Raw genomic sequence first — 18,820 nt, 5'->3', positions numbered from 1 at the left:
CAAGTCAACACCTCAAACTTCTTGTTGTGCTCCTCAAATCATTCCTGAACCATTTTTGCTTTGTGGCAGGGTGCATTATCCTGCTGAAAGAGGCCACAGCCATCAGGGAATACCGTTTTCATGAAAGGGTGTACATGGTCTGCAACAATGCCTAGGTAGGTGGTACGTGTCAAAGTAACATCCACATGGTTCCCAGCAGAACATTGCCCTGTGTATTGTGACACCTTCTTTACCAGAACCAGCATTAACTTCTTCAGCAGTTTGAGCTACAGTAGCTCATCTGTTGGATCAGACCGCATGTGCCAGCCTTCGCTCCCCACGTGCATCAATGAGCCTTGGCTGCCCATGACCCTGTCGTCGGTTTACCACTGTTCCTTCCTTGGACCACTTTTAATAGCTACTGACCAATGCAGACCGGGAACACCCCACAAGTGCTGCAGTTTTGGAGATGCTCTGACCCAGTCGTCTAGCCATCACAGTTTGGCACTTGTCAAACTCGCTCAAATCCTTACGCTTGATCATTTTTCCTCCTTCTAACACATCAACTTTGAGGATAAAATGTTCATTTGCTGCCTAATATATCCCACCTACTAACAGGTGCTGTGATGAAGGGATAGTCAGTGTTATTCACTTCACCTGTCAGTGGTCTTAATGTTATGCCTCGTCAGTGTATATACACAACTAAATAATAAAAATTAAAAATAAATATATAATGTACTTTTTATAATTAACACATTTTTATGCAGAGACCCAAAGTCCACATAGACCTAGGTTCTAACTCACTCACCTACTGTATATACAGACAGTATTTTTTTCCGAAAGGGAGAAGCTACTGGCAATGCAATGTAATCCTGTTGTTTGGTGTACAGTAAGACGTTGGTGCTTTACATCAATAGTACTGTGTATCCATGATAAAAAATGACTCATGTTTTATCTTAGCCTGCATATAAAGTGATATTTCAGTTTTAATGCTGCTCTGTCAGTTGTATGGACTACCTACTACCCTTCCATCAGATTTATAAGAATTGAGTGGGCTTGTGCAATGGTGTACCTAATGCATGGTATCATATTCTGTGGTTATGTTTGTGTTGTGCCATTTTGTCCCCAGGGGCTCCCTGGTCTGCCCTCCTTAGCTGCGTTGCACAGCAACCAAATCCTGACTATGAAGGTTTGTTGAGGTGGCTTAGCTGCTCAGGCAGACTCCACGCATCACACACTGAGAATAAAAGCACAATCAGGACCTTTCTTACCTTGGAGCATTTTCAATAATTAATTTTATTGATTAAGTTCAGTTTTTATTTGCCCTCAAACTACTAAAAGATAATTATTGGATTGGATTTTTGTATACTGTACTATACAGTGGTTCTTAACCTGAGGTCTGCAATATTCAAGTCTTTTAACCAGTTATTTTAAGTTGGTATTGATTTGTTAAATACAGTAGGTTGAATATTTAATTGGTGATCAGATTCACTTCCAACATTCTAGCAAACAATAAAGTGGATTGCCGTACAGTGTGGTGTTCATATGACCCTGGATAAAACATATATACACACCGTATGAACAAAAGTATTGGGGCACCCCTTCTATTTTTTGAAGGTGTAATAAATAATTATATAAAATAAATTATATGTTTCCATCTTTGCATCAACAGTTTAGGAAAGGCCCTTTTCCTGTTCCCACATGACTGTGCCCCTTGAGTTAAGCCCCCAGGTGGTGCAGCAGGATATTCCGCTAGCACACCAGCGTCGAGATTCTAAACTCCTCGGTTCGAAACTCGCCATTGCCACCGGTCGGCTGGGTGCCATCTAGCGGGCATAATTGGCAGTGCCTGCAGCACACAATGATTGGCTAATGTTTTTGCTAGGGCGGGATGACTGGACTATGTGGGTGGGGGTCTTCAAACGCTGTGTAAGGAGCCTGATTGGCAGACAGAGAGGCACCTGTGCAGAGTGCATAGGTGAAAAAGGGTTCCACAAAGGGCTGCACACGGGTTGGAGGAGGCGTGAGCAGCAATATACCCACCTCGACTGCAATCAGGGATCCCCCAGCAGCTAAAATGGGAGAAAATGCATAAATAAAATAGAGAAAAAAAAAATGAGTTTAAAGAAACTCCAGTGTCATGCACAGATCACCGAAACATCAATTGAGGCTTTCTTGACCAACATCAGTGCCCAGCCTTACAAATGCGAATTCTTCCTAAAAATGGCTATTGTTCTAGCTGAGATCATATAGAGGTCACTCTATTTAAATACAATTTGTTTTTGGAATGAGATGTCCAACAATATGCCTTTTCTACCACAATGCATTTACATAACAACCTCATTAAGAAAAGGGTTAAGAGCCACAGTTGTATAGTACAATATATGCAGGATAATGGAATTAGCAGTGCTGCCTGCTTTAAAAAACAGTAATGTACAAGAGATAATGCATAATATTCAGATTTACTAACCAAGATATGGTCTTGATATTAACTCTGTAAGTGAATTCCCATGGTTCACTGCCACTACGTTCTTCAGAGTGCTAATTTTTAGCTTCTTTCCATTTAATTTATTCATAAAATTACCAATATAACAAACAATACAAATAAAACTCTTAAATGTAAGAATGTTTGGAATATTTAATAGTAGCTTGAATTATTCATAATCATAATTAGAAGCGAATGTCATCACATTCAGTGTGTGCAGCTTCTGGGGTCTGGCTAAGCTCTAGGCATTACTTTGGCAACAGTGCATTCATTGAGCAGAAATGTACATTTTCGTGAGGGAGGGGTGGGGGTGGTCAGTAAGCTTTAAGTGAGAGTCCTAGCATTCCTAAAGCTAAAGTGGTAATTGTGTGGATTTCTGCTCATGCTTGAATGCGCTGAACTGCACCCTTTGATTTGATCTAATCTGTTTTATTTATTCTCTTTTTTTTATTCTGTTCACCTCTTTCCTCTTCTGGGACTTCATACAACTATTATCTCCTCTCCAACCTCTCACATCTCTGACCTCCGACCTCTTGACCTCACACATCTACTCAGATGGTCTTCCCTAAGATCAATCATGGCTTTCTTTCTGCTGATCAGCAGCTTATTAAACGCCGGCTCATTAAGGTAGTGCTTCACCTTACTTTCCTCTCTTACTACTCTATGTTTTTCTTTTGGTTCTTCACTTCCTCTGCTTTCTTCCTCTTTATTCTTCACATTTTCCTTGCCAAAATTCAAGATTGCTAAAGCAAACAAAAATAGGATCAGTCTAAGCTTGTAGTGCTATCTTTTTTTTAAATGCCTACTAATAATAGTCAATAGTGTAAAAAGTATTTAACACTTACAGACAGACAAACACAATTTTCATTTCTTTTAAATTGTGCTTTTGGTTTCAGATCTCAGGGATGCTACAACTTTTAATATTTTAAAATAGAATAATATTTTAAACATAAACCATGTGTTGTTGGAATTATTAGGATTATGACTTTACTGATACTCAAACTCTCAAGTTTTGTTTTCTAGTAATTATTGAGCTTAGAAACTAGGGAATTATTTAGGATTCAGTTCCAATTACAAAGTAGTTGTATTTATGGTCAGCAAACCTGAACCCAAAATGTAAATGAGAAGATCCTTAGCAAAATATAGAAGATTAGAAGCTTGTAAGGAAGCACCTGCAGTGCTTGGTAAGTTTATAAGGTAATAACAAACCCTCATTACAGATTTTAGAAAAGAATTATCATAGATGGAGTACTATATGATTAAAGCAGAAGACTAACTTTATGTCTGCAGTCTTTTTGTAGTGTTATCAATTTAAATTGTTTAAATTGAGTGATAATCTCACTACATAATAGCTACTTTCACTGCATTCTATTCTTTCACTACAATAGATCTGTTTTACTTTGTTATGCTGTGGCTGCACCTTTTCAAGTAATGCTTTGCCTTAATTGTGTTTTAGGGTGATCAAGGCCAAGAAGGCCCCCCAGGACCCCCTGGACCTCCAGGTCCTCCTGGCCCCAGGGGACCCCCAGGGGACACAGGGAAGGATGGTCCCAGGGGAGCTCCAGGGCTACCGGTAAATGCCTACTGTATTTATGTGTTTGTTTTAAAGCACCTGTAAAATATGATGGCATTGCTTTCAAAAATCTGTCTGTATCACATCAACTGATAGCATTATTTTGCTTTCTGTAAATCTATAAGGGCAGGTGTAGACTAGCAGTTAAGGTGCTGGACTAGTAATTGAAAGGTCGCTGGTTCAAGCCCCACCACTGCCAGGTTGCCACTGTTGGGCCCTTGAGCAAGGTCCTTAACCTTCAATTGCTTAGACAGTACACTATCACAGTACTGTAAGTTGCTTTGGATAAAAGTGTCTGCTAGGGTGCCCAGGTGGCACAGTGGGATATTCCGCTAGCACACCAGTGCCAAGATTCTGAACTCCTCGGTTCAAAGCTTGGCGTTGCCACCGGTCGTCTGGGCGCCATCTGGCGGGCATAATTGTAAGTGCCAGATACTAATTGGCCACCGTATCTGCAGGGTGGGGGCCAGACTATGTGTGGGTGGGTGGGTATAAATAAGCTGTGTAAGGACCCTGATTGGCGAAAGAGACACGTGTCGGAAGAGACACCTGTGCAGAATGCAGGGGCGAGAAGAGGAGGGCTGTGCACGTGTCGGAAGAGGTGTGTACAGCGACGTGCTCTCCTCTGATGCAATCAGGTATCCCTCAGCAGCAGAAGACAAAAATTGAGTGCGCTAAATCGGGAGGAAAATGGGGACAAAGTGTGTCCGCTAAATGCAGAAAATGTAAATCTCTTTCCATGTGTGTAATGCTGTCAGTGGCATTGTGCCTTAATTTATGTACGCCCTAACTAAAACGATACAAAAGGAGAAAAAAACTAACTTTCATAGAACCTTCTAGGGGCTTCAGATTGACCTGTTATTTCTGATTTGTAGAAAATCTGTAAAATTTTAAGTGTTGTTTATCTGTTTCCTTCCAACCAAAATTACATTGTTTTCATACTTTCCAGAAAGTAATAATGCTGTAAAATTTATTTCCATGTTTGTAATGCAAGGGGCTGATAATTGTTCTTTCTGACATCCAACCTTCTCTTTGTAGAACCCAATCCAAAAAAATATTCTACCCCTCTCCCCAAATTTAATAACAATATATATAAAAAATACTGACTCATCTACTTTGGCACTATTCAGCCAAAAGTATGTTGGTACCCCTTTATAAAATTAAGCATACAGCCATACATTTTTATTGAAGAACATTGCAGATAAAAAGGTTCATATAGGGTCAGTTTGTTTTTGCCTTGCTAAAGTCTAGCAGCCAACTTTAAGCAAAAGTGAACCACTCTTAATAATTATATTATTAATTATATTATTTATATTATGTAAAATAACAAGGCTGTATTGTCGATATTGTGTCAATATAAACTTATAATTGAGCTATAAAGTTATTTAGCGGGCCAGCATATTTGGTCTTTTTTGTATATACGAGGGATCTCCAAAAATTGTCCGCACTTTTATATTTTCATTGGAAACGGTGTAGTAGTAATTGGTCGTGTCTGAGAGACTGAGAGAGAGCTTATAGTCTGGATTTAGCACCATCTGATTTCCACCTCAAAGAAGCTTTAAGTGGAAGAAGATTTTTATGTGATGATGATGTGCATGATGTGCATCAGTGGCTACGTGCTCAACCAAAAGCATATTTGCTAATGGCATTAAAAAGTTGGTATGGCTCTGGACAAAATGCATCGGAAGGTGACTATGTAGAAAAGTGATGTCATTTGTTTTTGAAATTCTTAATAAATAGAGTTTTTAGGAAAAAAAAGTGCGGAAACATTTTGAAGAACCCTCGTAAGTATATATATAACGGGAAGCCATGCAAGCTTACTAAACAGAATGACCAAGTGCAGCATGTAGCACATCAGTTATTTTGTCTTAAGTTGCAACATTCAGCAGTGAATTGTGCTGCTCCCATCTGCTTTATCTGGAGTGATTAATTAGGCTTCCTTATTTGGCGGGCTAATGCATGTGCAGTCTGATTAGTAAGGAAATACTAAGGGTAGACTAGTCCTAGCACTGAGTACCAGCTTTGATTACAGTGGGTCACTTTTCAGTCACTTTTATGACAAATCCTGCTTTCTGGATTAATATTGATTATGACTGGTTATTAAAATTACTATACACAAAATTGACACGTTTTACATACACTCTTAGCAATCTTTAAACCAAGCAGAATTTAATGTATGCTAGGTTAAAGTGTTGTTTAGACATTAAAAAATGCAAATGTGTCTATGGTCCTGCAGTCTTACACATATAAATGCCCATAATTTTAATAAAGTATCCCTTATAGAGTATATGTAAAAGATTATGTTTATTGATTAAGCAGTTAGCATTATTCTGCTTTTTAAATGTATTCACTGTATTTACTACATTTACATTTTCAGCATTTAGCAGACGCTTTTATCCAAAGCGACTTACACAATGAGTGGAACACGATGAGCAATTGAGGGTTAAGGGCCTTGCTCAGGGACCCAACAGTGGCAACTTGGTGGTGGTGGGGCTCGAACCGGCAACCTTCTGTTTACTAGTCCAGTACCTTAACCACTGAGCTATCACTGGCCCACTAAATACTAAATAACTTTATAGCATATAAATTTATAGCATTTGCAGCATTTTTTTTTTAAGTGAGGGTTTGTCATTGTGTTTTAAAAGATGCACATAAATGCCCCCTAGCTTTTTTGATTGGAAGCTATTGTAATAGGAGATACTTTGAGGTAGGGAATTAAGGGCAGTGACTAAAAGATAATGTGAATTGTTTTTACTTATTATTATTCTTGATAGCATAGTCATTGCCAATTGATTCACTTCTTTCACACTAATGAAAATTAAGCACTTGTACAACCTAACTCTTAATGTTTCATTCATATTTATTACAGGGTGACCCTGGAACCCCAGGAGAACTTGGTCCTGCGGTAAGTGATCAACCATTTTACACATGCACAGTGATGTTACACATGCACACATGCACAGCTGTGGTTTCCAGTTAAAAAGAAAAAAGAAGCCATTTTCACCAATTAAAATGACCAAAAGGACAAGACAGGTTATTTATAGGAAACCTAAGTAATACATCATAATCCCTACTTACTGATGTCAATGAGACATCTGAAATGTTAGCTTAGAATGTTTAATCAGTTTTCACCAACAAAAACAAATATATAATTCAAGTCGTTAAATTAAAGTCAAATGTTTAAATGCATGTCATGTACAGTACATAAAACATTCATTGTTAAAAAAATGCTCACAAACATTTGAGGTTTTCTTAATATCTGCTGGGTCAAAATTTGACACCATACAACCAGAGGTTTGTTGACATGTGTTCCCTGTTTTAGTGGCTATAGCACCCTCAACTCTTCTGGAATTTCAATTTATTTTATTTTTGTTTCACCACTTCTTTATCCTGGTCAGGGTTGTGGTGAGATGGTGCATCCAGAATCACTGGACACAATGCAGTAACACACCCGAAAAGACAGCAGTCTATCACAAGGCATTAGCCATTCCCTCCAGCCATAGTAGTACCCACCCAGCAGATAGAATCCTGTGTACAAGCGGTAGTGTGCTGTCCTTGTGTGAATTTGTATTATCAGGCATTGAAATTGGACAAGAAGTCTTGGCTCACAATCAAACATTTCTAATGTGTTCAGTGGAGTTAAGGCAAGGTTTTGAAAAAATCACTGAAGTTTCTCTACACGAAACTAATCAAACCAAACCATTCAAGCACTTCTTCTAATTCCTGGAAGACCTCTTTTTTGGTTGCGTTGATTTAAATCTGACAATTTAGACAAATGTCCTCTTAACACCTGAGAGTGGTCATAGTCAAATTAGCCATATTTATATAGGCACAGATAAGACACCAGTTAATTAATAACTGTCACTAAGAGATATTTATTTATTAGGATTTTAATGTCATGTTTTACACTTCATGGTTACATTCATGACAGGACAGGTAAATACTGGTTACACAAGATTCATCAGTTCAAGTCTTTACTGTCAATGGAAGTCATGGACAATTTAGTATTTTCAATGCACCTCACTTGCATTTGTTTGGACTGTGAGAGGAAACCCGGAAGAAACCCACAAAGACATGGGGAGAACATGCAAACTCCATACAGAAAGGACCCGGACTGCTCCACCTGGGAATCGAACCCAGGACCTTCTTGCTGTGAGACGACAGTGCTACCCACCGAGCCACTATGCCGCCCCACTAAGAGATAACTAGAATTAATTGTTTCATGGTCAATATGGGTAACCTTTTTTAGCATGGGTACTTAGGTACAGTACATGCTACTTGGCATGAACAAATATTTTATTAAAGTGCCATACCATAGGGTACCATGCAGTGGAGTGTATTTCTGTCTTGAACCTGGTTGCTGCCTGCAAGTCACCATCTAAACTGCGCCAGAGTAGGGAAATTTACACGACGTAAAAAGCTATGTCTCTGTTAAAGAGAGAACATAACATGTGTGTTCCATTTGTACTGACCTCCACCTTTACGTCTGAAAGGTTTGGAGAATACATGACGCTAATTTGCTTTTAACAAGATGTAATTTCACCATTTAGAGAGCAAACTGCACTTTAAAAAAACGTGCTAGACTGCCGACATATCCCCATAATCAAAAATCATAAAAACCTCACTTAAGAACAAGCATACTGCATGTCATCAGAATCTTTGCTTGCCTCCATACCTTGACTTATGGCATCGCCTTTAAGGTAATAATTACTACTTGCAAAAACAGGCTAACACTTGGTCTTAAAATGGTTTCTTCAGCTGTCCTTGTCATTACTGAATGATTGGAACATGCAAAAAACTGCATATTAGAGTTTTTTTTTTAATGATGGTGTAATGTTCTATTTAAAGTGCCATGGGCTTAAAGCTAATCTGTTTTTGTGTTTTTTGGATCTGACTGTCTGGGCAAATTTTCTTTTAGCATAATCATTTGAAATCCTTTTTAATGAAAGCAGTCAAACTAGCTCTGTTTGTATGAACACATACACATTTTTTAAAACTGGACACATATGAACTTAACATTTTCTGACTTTTTTTAAATTTTGGAACAAAGAGTTGTGTGTTCTAGTCATTCAGGCAGAAAAACAACATACACTGATGAGCCAAAACAACATTAGGACCAACAGCTTAATATGCTGTTAAAATAGCATTAGCCCGTCAAGTCTTGGACTCCACGATTTTGTGGACATCTGAGGGAGTCCTGTCTTATCAGCAGGTCCCTCAGCATCTGGATGTTTTGAGGTGGATCATTCTACAGTGCATTCGGGTCCCATCTCTTCTGCAAGTGAACTATGCATCTTTGAGAAAACAATTCTTTGGACCAGACAACATTCTTCTGTTGTTTTAATGTCCAGTTCTGATGGCTGCATGCCCACTCCAGGTGCTTTTGACAGCCGACAGGAGTTAGCATAGGCACTTTGGCACTGCTACATTAAATATATCCCCGATCATGACATGCACAATTGTTATGAAACAGTCATTGCCAGGCATATTTTTGGAGGTGCTCAATGCTTTGGCTCATTAGTGTACATACATAAATGTCCCTTGTGTATACATGTGTATGTAAAGTTTTCACTGTATATGAAAATTAACTATTATGCACTGTGCTTCGCCAGGGCTTAATGTCTACTTAGCACAATGTAGCACTTGAAGATTCTACTGTCAAATTGTTGAATTCCAAAGTTCTTCAAACACATCCAGGACATGTGGTGCTGGTTATGAAGATTAGGTTCTTGTGAAGTTGAGTAGAAAAATCGTAGCAGGATCAAGCAGGAATTGTGTCATAAGGTTGTTCTGGGGTAAATTCAGGTATTCTCTACTTTACAGAAGCTGTTTGCACTGTTTGTGGTGGCACTTAATATGAAATATGGAACATCATGTTATGTTATGATGTGTTCTGCTTGAGATCTTACAGAGATTGCAGAAAAGATGGTATTAAGACAATCTGAATTTGCTGGTAATAATATTATTGTTAGGATTAGTTGTTTACATTATATTTACAACATATGGTAAAACTACAACCTTTATTTGTTATTGAAGTAGTGAGACACATTTTACATTCATTTAATTAAGACAAGGCGAAGATTAAGATGCAAGTTGTCAAAAGGAAAAACATAAAAGGAAAATTAATTCATGCAAGACAAGAGTTCTTGCATGAATGTTCATCTTACTCACAAGAGTACAGCATGAGTAAAAGGGGCAGTTCAGTCTAGTGTGAAGTAATTAAATGAAGGTAAATAATATGACATGAAGTTAATTATAAGTGCATTTAGTTATTATAACAAAAACATAATGGTCTGTATTTGTTTTATAATTGCCAGGACACATAATGTAAAATATTTCACGCACATAAGTGGCTCTGGTATAAAGGAAAGGTACAACCTCAAATCAGAAAAAGTTTGGACAATATGGATAATGCAAATAAAATAAAAATGCAGTGTTCCTTACATTTACTTTTATTTGATTACAGACAGTTTGAACCCAAGATATTTCATGTTTTATCTGCTCAACTTCATTTCATTTGTTAATATACCTCCATTCCTGCATTTCAGGCCTGCAAAACATTCCAAAAAAAGTTGGGACGGTTTAAGGCAATTTAGGGCTAGTAATGAGGTGAAAAAACTAAATAATGATGTGATTCCACACAGGTGATGTGAACAGGTGCTACAAAAGCATCATCCAGAAAAAGGCTTAGTCTCTAATGAGCAAAAGGGTCTGTCATGGTATGGGGCTGTGTCAGTGCCCTTGGCAAAGGTCATTAACACTTCTGTGATGGCAGCATTAATGCAGAATAGTACATTTAGATCTTAGAGCAACATATGCTTCCTTCAAGACGTCATCTTTTCCAGGAACATCCATGTATTTTTCAACAAGACAATGCAAAACCACATGCTGCACACATTACAAAGGCATGACTGTGGAGGAAGAGGGTATGGGTACTGGACTGGCCTGCCTGCAGCCCTGACCTGTCCCCAATAGAGAATGTGTGGAGAATTTTGAAACGAAAAATGTGACAACGACGACCCTGTACTGTTGTACATCTTAGGACGTGTTTGCAGGAAGAATAGGACAAAATGAAAGCTGAAACGCTAAATCACTTGGTCTCCTTGGTGCCAAAACGTCTTTTAAGTGTGGTGAGAAGGAATGGCAACATTACAAAGTGGTAAGTGCTTTACTGTCCCAACTTTTTTTGGAATGTGTTGCAGGCCTGAAATGCAGGAATGGATGTTTATTAATAAATGAAATGAAGTTGTGCAGACAAAACATGAAATATCTCAGGTTCATCCTGTCTGCAATCAAATAAAAGTCAAAGTCAATGTAAGAAACTTTTTCTGATTTGGGGTTGTATATGCCAGCTGCTTAATTCACCAGTGTGTAACAACCCTTTTGAAAATGGGTTAATTCTTAAAAAAAATTAAATAAATAAAAAAGAACTCTGTAACAATGACAGTTGCTTTAAGAGGGAGGGTACGGAAGAGCTGCCACACAGTGAAAGCAGCATATGCTTAGAATGGATTCTTTTGTTGGGTCTAGGTATAGGAATGCCACTTAGCCAAAATAGAATCAGTTTCCCTTACAAAACTGAGTGCTGTCATAAGCTGCAGCAAATTAACACTTAATTAGACTGCTTATTAAGAAACCGGCACTGTCAGTCATAGGTGCATGGGGCACCCTGTCAGCTGGGCATGATGCTGTAATCCTGCCCCAGCTAAGCTATTTGGCAGGTAGGCCCATTACAGAGTCAATGTGTTAAAGAATGATGCATTAGATTGGCACCCTTGTCCAGGCTGTATGTGTCACTTAACCCACCACAACCATGATCAAGCAGTGAATAAAACTAAAGAAGTGAATGAACGAACAAACTCAGTACTACTGCTTAAGTTCTCGATATGCAGGCAAAAACGCCCTTGAATAACTATTTCCAAGGACAGTGTTTTATAATATGCCCAAAATAAATATGCTTTGAATAGAAGGCTAGCTTTATGGATGTTAGTCAGGCATTTTACACTGCACACTTCTAATTTATGTTCCCTTAAACCTACTCGTCTTTGAAAAATGAAAATCAGGCAATTGCCCAAAGCAGTTTTAAAAGATCTTTTTGCCGAGTGACTTCATATTCAGTACAACTCAAATTGAGCTTTTACACATATGGATATGATTCAAATGCAAGTACAGCAAATACAGAAGTGATATGGTTATTGCTGAAAGTTATTTATTTTGGTTAATTTAAAAATGGATTCATTATTGAGCAAGAGACAGCCAAAGTCTTGTTCCTTCCTTATTCAAACACTCAAATGCTTTGTTATTTAAGTGTATGACTTTGTAATTCAGGCTGGAGCAATTCCAGCTACAATGGCTTTTGATTCTTCTGGTATTTAAGACTGAAGTCAAAAGAGGTTTGTTAGTGGCTTGTAGAATCTACTTCCAATTGTTTTAGAGAAGAATCTTCATTCAAGACGCCACTGAAGAACAGGAAGGAACGGAACAGAGGAAACGGATCATTTATTACTTGAATTGCTGCCTAATGAACCCATTATTTGCTTACTTTCGATCCTTGACTGATTTTCTAAAGGCTGAAAGAAAGCTTTGGTTTAGGGCTGTTTAGTTTGGAAATGAAGTAGGCTATCTAAAATGTTTGTTGGTATATACCACAGAACTTGATTCGAGCCAATCTAGACTTCTGATGGTTAATCGGGACAGGACATCAGAAGGTGTAGCCAAATTGTAGTTTAATATAAGCTCATATATAAGCTTCTAAGGCACATGTTGATAGAGTGCAGTGTCTTTTATGACTTCTGGGTCAAGGCTGGTTGAAGACGAATATGGCTGGCTGTAGATATTGTTTTACTTAAGGCTCAAATAATTCTAAAATTTCAATTACAGTAATGACCGGATGCCATAAAACAGTTTAAGCCACAGATTACTTTGGCACAGTTGTATTACAATCACACTGACTTGCTACATTGCAATAGACCAAAATTATCAACTAATTTCCTGCTACTCTGAGATTTCAGTATATAACTGCACAATTTATCAGGGCTCAGTTTTCCATTTATATTCATCAAAATTATGTCATAACACCTATGCTGTATTATTAGTATTTGGTATTAATTAAATCCTTCTAACTTATACATTTTGAAGAGAATTTCTATGCACTGGCAAAATGCCAACTGAGCAGAGGTGGAAAGAGTACTAAAATATAGTACTCAAGTAAAAGTACTATTACTTTAATGAATTTTAACTTAAGTACTAGTAAAATTACTAGCCTAAAAATCTACTCAAGTAAAAAGTAACTCATTTTAAATGTACTCAGAGTAAACGTTACTTTTTTAACAGGAGAGGGTGTCTCTCCTGTGTAATGCAAACAGGACAAGTGGATATATCTCACAATAGTTGTTTTTAATTAAAATTTAATAGAAAGAAACATGTTGATACAACATTTAAAACATTTAGGGATATGTAATGTGTCATTTTAGTACAGACCATCCCATAAAACTTTTTCAAACTGTATAACCACTGAAGTTGGCATTAATTGTGGATTCTATAGACCAGCCTTCTTATCATCACCAACAAATACCAAACAACAGTCATACTGCAAATCTCAAAACTCAAAACAAGTCAAGGTTACAGGTGTTGTGACTTTCACTAAATGGCCCAAAGAAAACCTTTAAGATGTAAGACAAAACTTTGCCATTCTTTGACATCAGACTATGTTGTCAAATAACGAAACATCAAACTCCAAACATGTTAAACTTTTAAAATCACCCTTCCCTACTCTATACCTAGATTACAGCTCCTTTATTTTAGCACCAGTTTATTTTCCATTGCAGAATTCACTGCAGCAGTTTCCCAGACGCAATTTTTTTAGCGTTTTTTTTTACTAGGTAACGGATGTTATTTAAAATGTAGCGAATTACAATTCTTAATACAAAACATACTTAAGTAAAAGTAAAATTACTGGTTGTACTCTATCTACTTTAAAAAGTACAAGTACTCAAAAAAAACCACTCAATTACAGTAACGCGAGTAAATGTACTTCGTTTCTTTCCACCTCTGCAACTGAGTGACATACAATAAATCTGGAAATAACACAAACATAGAGCAAATGTTGCTCCCACACCCAATATTTGTTGTTATACTTAGAAAAAGTGCTCTTGTGTTAAAAAGAACTGACTACGCAGTAAAGACCAATTAGGGTACTTCTGTTCACTACATGCTGCAGCTTCACTATTATTGGTTTATTACACTGAAATATGTAATATAGCCACAACACAATAATGCAGTCAGTATTTGTTAGGATTTTAATGTCATGTTTTACACCCTTCGGTTACATCCACGACAGAAACGGTAGTTACTCGTTACACAAGTTTCATCAGTTTACAAGGTTATATCAAACACAGTCATGGACAATAAATGTATTTGGACTGTGGGAGGAAACCGGAGCACCCGGAATAAACCCACACAGACACGGGGAAAACATGCAAACTCCGCACATAAAGGACCCGGACAACCCTATCTGGGGATCGAACCCAGGACCTTCTTGCTGTGAGGCAACCGTGCTACCCACTTAGCCACCGTGCCGCCCTAATCCAACCATTTAACTGCTGTCCACTGACCATTTGATTGTTAATAAACAATAAAATTTCCTCTTTCAAAACACAACACACCTTTCTGGCTTTTGCAACTAAGCAGTTTCAGCGCCTGTTCTTTTTTCTGAAGTGCAGAAATCCAATATTCCCCAACCACAGAAAAGGATCAGGTTGCCAAATGAAAGAAAAATAACATTTACTTAAATGACATATGATTAAATAATGTTCTCATTAAAGATTAGATCAGCAGGCGGAATAAACAGAAAGCAACTGTGCAGTGCAATACATTGACTTTTGATTGTAATTATTTTAGTTAGTTTTGCCTTATTCAAGTCTCAAAAGGCTCTCTTTAAATCAATGCAACTCTCTCTTAGACTGGCAGACTAATCTCTAAAGATTAAGCTGGCAAAAGAAAAAGTATTATTTCAAATCTTATGACACTTTTTCTGGTTTTTCTCTTTTCCCAGGGACCAGTGGGCCCTCCCGGACACAAGGTAAGGTTTAAGTCATCTTTTAAAAGTCAGACTGTTGTTCTTGTGCCAATAATTCATTAATCATGGAAACTGTGTAATACATCAAAAGTATGAAGCACAAAGATGCATTCATATTAGGCTAAAAAGCTGATACTCTCAAACCACATCAGAGTTATTTCTGGAGCATGTTAGTCACCCTTGTTTAAAGTTGATGAACTTGAATAAAATGTAGAATGTTTTAATAAAGGATTGTGGGTTATCAAGCAAACGAATATATAAAATAAATTATTTCTAATTATTAGAAACGACCACAAATTAGAACTATCACAAAAATGGTTGCTATAAAATATGAAGTAGATACCAAGCCACCAGTTAACTGTGTTGCTGATTCCAACACAATTTAAACTCATTTATTAACATATTACACAATACAAAGGGTATACTCTACATTTTCTATACGTTTTTATAGTAACTTTAATCTTATACTCTGCCACAGATAGAAAGATGTAATAGTCACAGTTAAGTATCAATGTCATTGAAGTAACTTATAAAATAAGAGTAAAAATATACTGTGAAAAATCTGATTATGTTGCGTGTTGAAAATTTTTTAAAATAAACATTAAAAGATGGGCTCAGGTATCCGTTTCAATCAAAGCTCTGCTACCGGCAGGCTGAGCACCCACACGTACAATGATTGGCTTGTTTTTCAGGGGCGTGCCAGAGAAAAAACTGATGCAATTATGACCTCTGCTGGCTAACTGATGGTGTCTCCATATGGGCAAGAAATAATATGGACAGGGTGTGTCTCTCCGTACACAAAGCTGATCCACATATAAAATCGCCTCGTGCAGGTGAAAAGATGCAGTCGGCTACTGCACACGTGTCGGAGGGGGTGTGTGTTAGTCATGGCTCTCCTCAGTCATGAGAGTAGAGAGGAAGCACAATGCAATCAAGTAATTGGATAAGGAAAATTGGGAGGGGAAATGAGAAACAAATAAATAAATGTTTAAAAAATACTTAACGCAAGTTAATAACTGGTTGCTACACAGAAGTGTAGTTCATAGAACTAGAGGGGAACCTGTAAAATTCCACAAAGTGAGCAGAAGCAGAAATCCATGTCAGTCTCCAACTTTCTTTCCCCTTCTAAATACATGCAACAGATTGATAGTCCACATTACAATTGCACCTAGGTGAGTGTGTGTGTGTGTTGCCCTGTTTTGGTTTGGTATTCTGTCCAGGCTGTATTTATAGCTTGTACCTAACTGGTGGTGCCTCATCCACCATGATCCTGACCAGAATGAAGTGGTTAGTGAAAATAAGTAAATAATTGTGAGTTTTTTCATGAATTTAAATATAAATAACTATTGTAAAGTGGCAACAAATGATTAGAAAAATCTGTGGTATCCCTTAAAACACAGAGGGTTAAATCAGTTGAGAAAGGCAAAAAGTCATTTTCACTTATTATTTGTTTTATTGATTTTCTCAGACTTGAGTGGCACAGCAGTCCATTACACTAACCCACCACCGCTGAGATTGAATCTCAGCAATTCATTTAACTTACAAAAAATCATTTTGCTTTAACTTTACAGGGTTCTATTGGGCAACCAGGTATTGACGGATTAAAGGTAAGATATCACATTGCTTTTGGCAAATAGTTATGTAAACAGCAAAGTCTGGAATAGTGAAAGCAGCACATTATATTTGTTTTTACTGCTCAGCGTATGTCTGTCTTTAATCTTTAATAATATCCATGTCCAAAGTGAGGTTAAGACAATTTCCTGGTTAAGCCATTTAGTGTTGGTTAAGCACACGGGTGGAGTAAGCTTTGCATCATCATCTGTCTGACCAGCCCAAACTCATTAACACTTAGTAATATCAACACTGAGAAATTTAACACCACTGTATTTTAAAAGTATTAGGCTGCAAAAAAAGCTCTTGCTAAGCTATTCCACCGTTAAAGTGCCATTTCAGCAATTATATGTAAAAAAATTTTACATATCTAAAATTTTTTTTTTTTTTTCATACAATAAATCCAGGTCAGAATGTACACCGACCAGTCATAACATTATGACCACTGGCAGGTAAAGTAAACAACACTGATTATCTCTTCATCACGGCACCTGTTAGTGGTGGATATATTAGGCAGCAAGTGAACATTTTATCCTCAAAGTTGATGTGTTAGAAGCAGAAAAATGGGCGAGCGTAAGGATTCGAGCGAGTTTGACAGGGGGCCAAATTGTGATGGCTTGACGACTGGATCAGAGCATCTATAAAACTGCAGCTCTTGTGGGGTGTTTCTGGTCTGCAGTGATCAGTATCTATCAAAAGTGGTCCAAGGAAGGAACAGTGGTAAACCAGCAACAGGGTCATGGGCGGCCAAGGCTCATTGATGCATGTGGGGAGTGAAGGCTGACCCGTGTGGTCCGATCCAACAGACGAGCTACTGTAGCTCAAATTGCTGAAGAAGTTAATGCTGGTTTTGATAGAAAGGTGTCAGAATACACAGTGCATCACAGTTTGTTGCGTATGGGGCAGCAAAAGGGGGACCAACACAATATTAGGAAGGTGGTCATAATTTTATGCCTTATCGGTGTATGAGTATTCTGTCAAATGACTAAGTGCCAACCCGTACCACATATTATTCAACCAGTAATAACAGAACAAGTGATGACGTAATATAATACGCACAGTTTTTTTACAAAGTGGCAGACCTTAAATCATGTAATTGATGGAGCCTTTCATTAATGCTTAGTTTATACTCATTTTACATCATGATAGCACATTTAATTGTAGTCTTATATCTATATTTTAGACTACACAAATATAAAATTTTTACTTATGATATTTAAACAGCAAACTAGTGTTTAGTATAAATCTTATTTAAAGCTTCAGACTCAAATGGTATTTACATGTACCGACTCTGAATAAAACTTGAATGGTAAGCCAAAGCTTAACATTGCAGGTAAACCGTGAGGACAAAATTTTGTTTAAATTCAGCTACTTAAATACTGTACTGTACAAAACTATTACACAGAGGTTTTATTCACATCTGGCTTTGTTCAAGGAACTAAAAAAAGAATTGGAAAGAGAACATCTGACACACTAGCTCGGTAATCTTCAGAAGTTGTGAATAGAGAAGACGGTGGTGAGCTAATAGAGAACAGAGAAAGCTCATTTTCCTGAGGGAGCCACAGTCACTTTGAAAACAGCATTTCACTCCCTAATTCCATGCTTGTGTTTGGACTGTTGGCCACCAGGCCTCGTGAAATGAATCTCTGTTACTGTGAAGGTTTGTTATAGAGCAAATTAGTTCCACCATTTGAATCGTGATGCTGTACCCTTTAGTTTAGAGCAAATTAGTTCCACATCATGTGATGAAAGAATGCAACGCTGAGTGTTAAGAAGAAGGCTTATGTTTTGATAAGGATTTGAATGTTTACACACCACATGTTTATATATTTTATCAAGCTAAGTAAAAACTATAGAGCGGGAATGTAAGCATACTACTTCATATCACAGTCAAATGTCCGTGTGTCTATACCAGTGGTTTTCAATCTTTTTTAATCCAAGGTCAAGGTTTAATTTATGATGACTCTCTATGAAGGCCATTATATTCACACTTGTGCTGCAGTAATAGCAAAGGCTTGTGTGTGTATATATATATATATTATATAAACTGATCAGTCATAACATTAAAACCACCTCCTGATTTCTACACACACTG

At 37.4% G+C, this 18,820-nt stretch overlaps 1 protein-coding gene across 1 annotated transcript in view; it reads left to right on the top strand.

Annotated features, from left to right (window-relative positions):
* Window positions 1–18,820, top strand: part of LOC134311526 (collagen alpha-1(XXV) chain) — a 251,033-nt gene that overhangs the window by 179,681 nt on the left and 52,532 nt on the right. Inside the window, exons 7-11 of the mRNA XM_062993157.1 lie at window positions 3,020–3,091; window positions 3,921–4,037; window positions 6,907–6,942; window positions 15,091–15,117; window positions 16,686–16,721. Of these exons, the coding sequence (XP_062849227.1) occupies window positions 3,020–3,091; window positions 3,921–4,037; window positions 6,907–6,942; window positions 15,091–15,117; window positions 16,686–16,721 (288 nt within the window). The remainder of the gene's footprint in view (window positions 1–3,019; window positions 3,092–3,920; window positions 4,038–6,906; window positions 6,943–15,090; window positions 15,118–16,685; window positions 16,722–18,820) is intronic.

Source organism: Trichomycterus rosablanca, chromosome 4, assembly GCF_030014385.1.
Source record: "Trichomycterus rosablanca isolate fTriRos1 chromosome 4, fTriRos1.hap1, whole genome shotgun sequence".
NCBI classification, from domain to species: domain Eukaryota; kingdom Metazoa; phylum Chordata; class Actinopteri; order Siluriformes; family Trichomycteridae; genus Trichomycterus; species Trichomycterus rosablanca.
The sequence above is the reverse complement of the archived record's forward strand: the minus strand, read 5'-3'. Positions and strand labels throughout refer to the sequence as shown.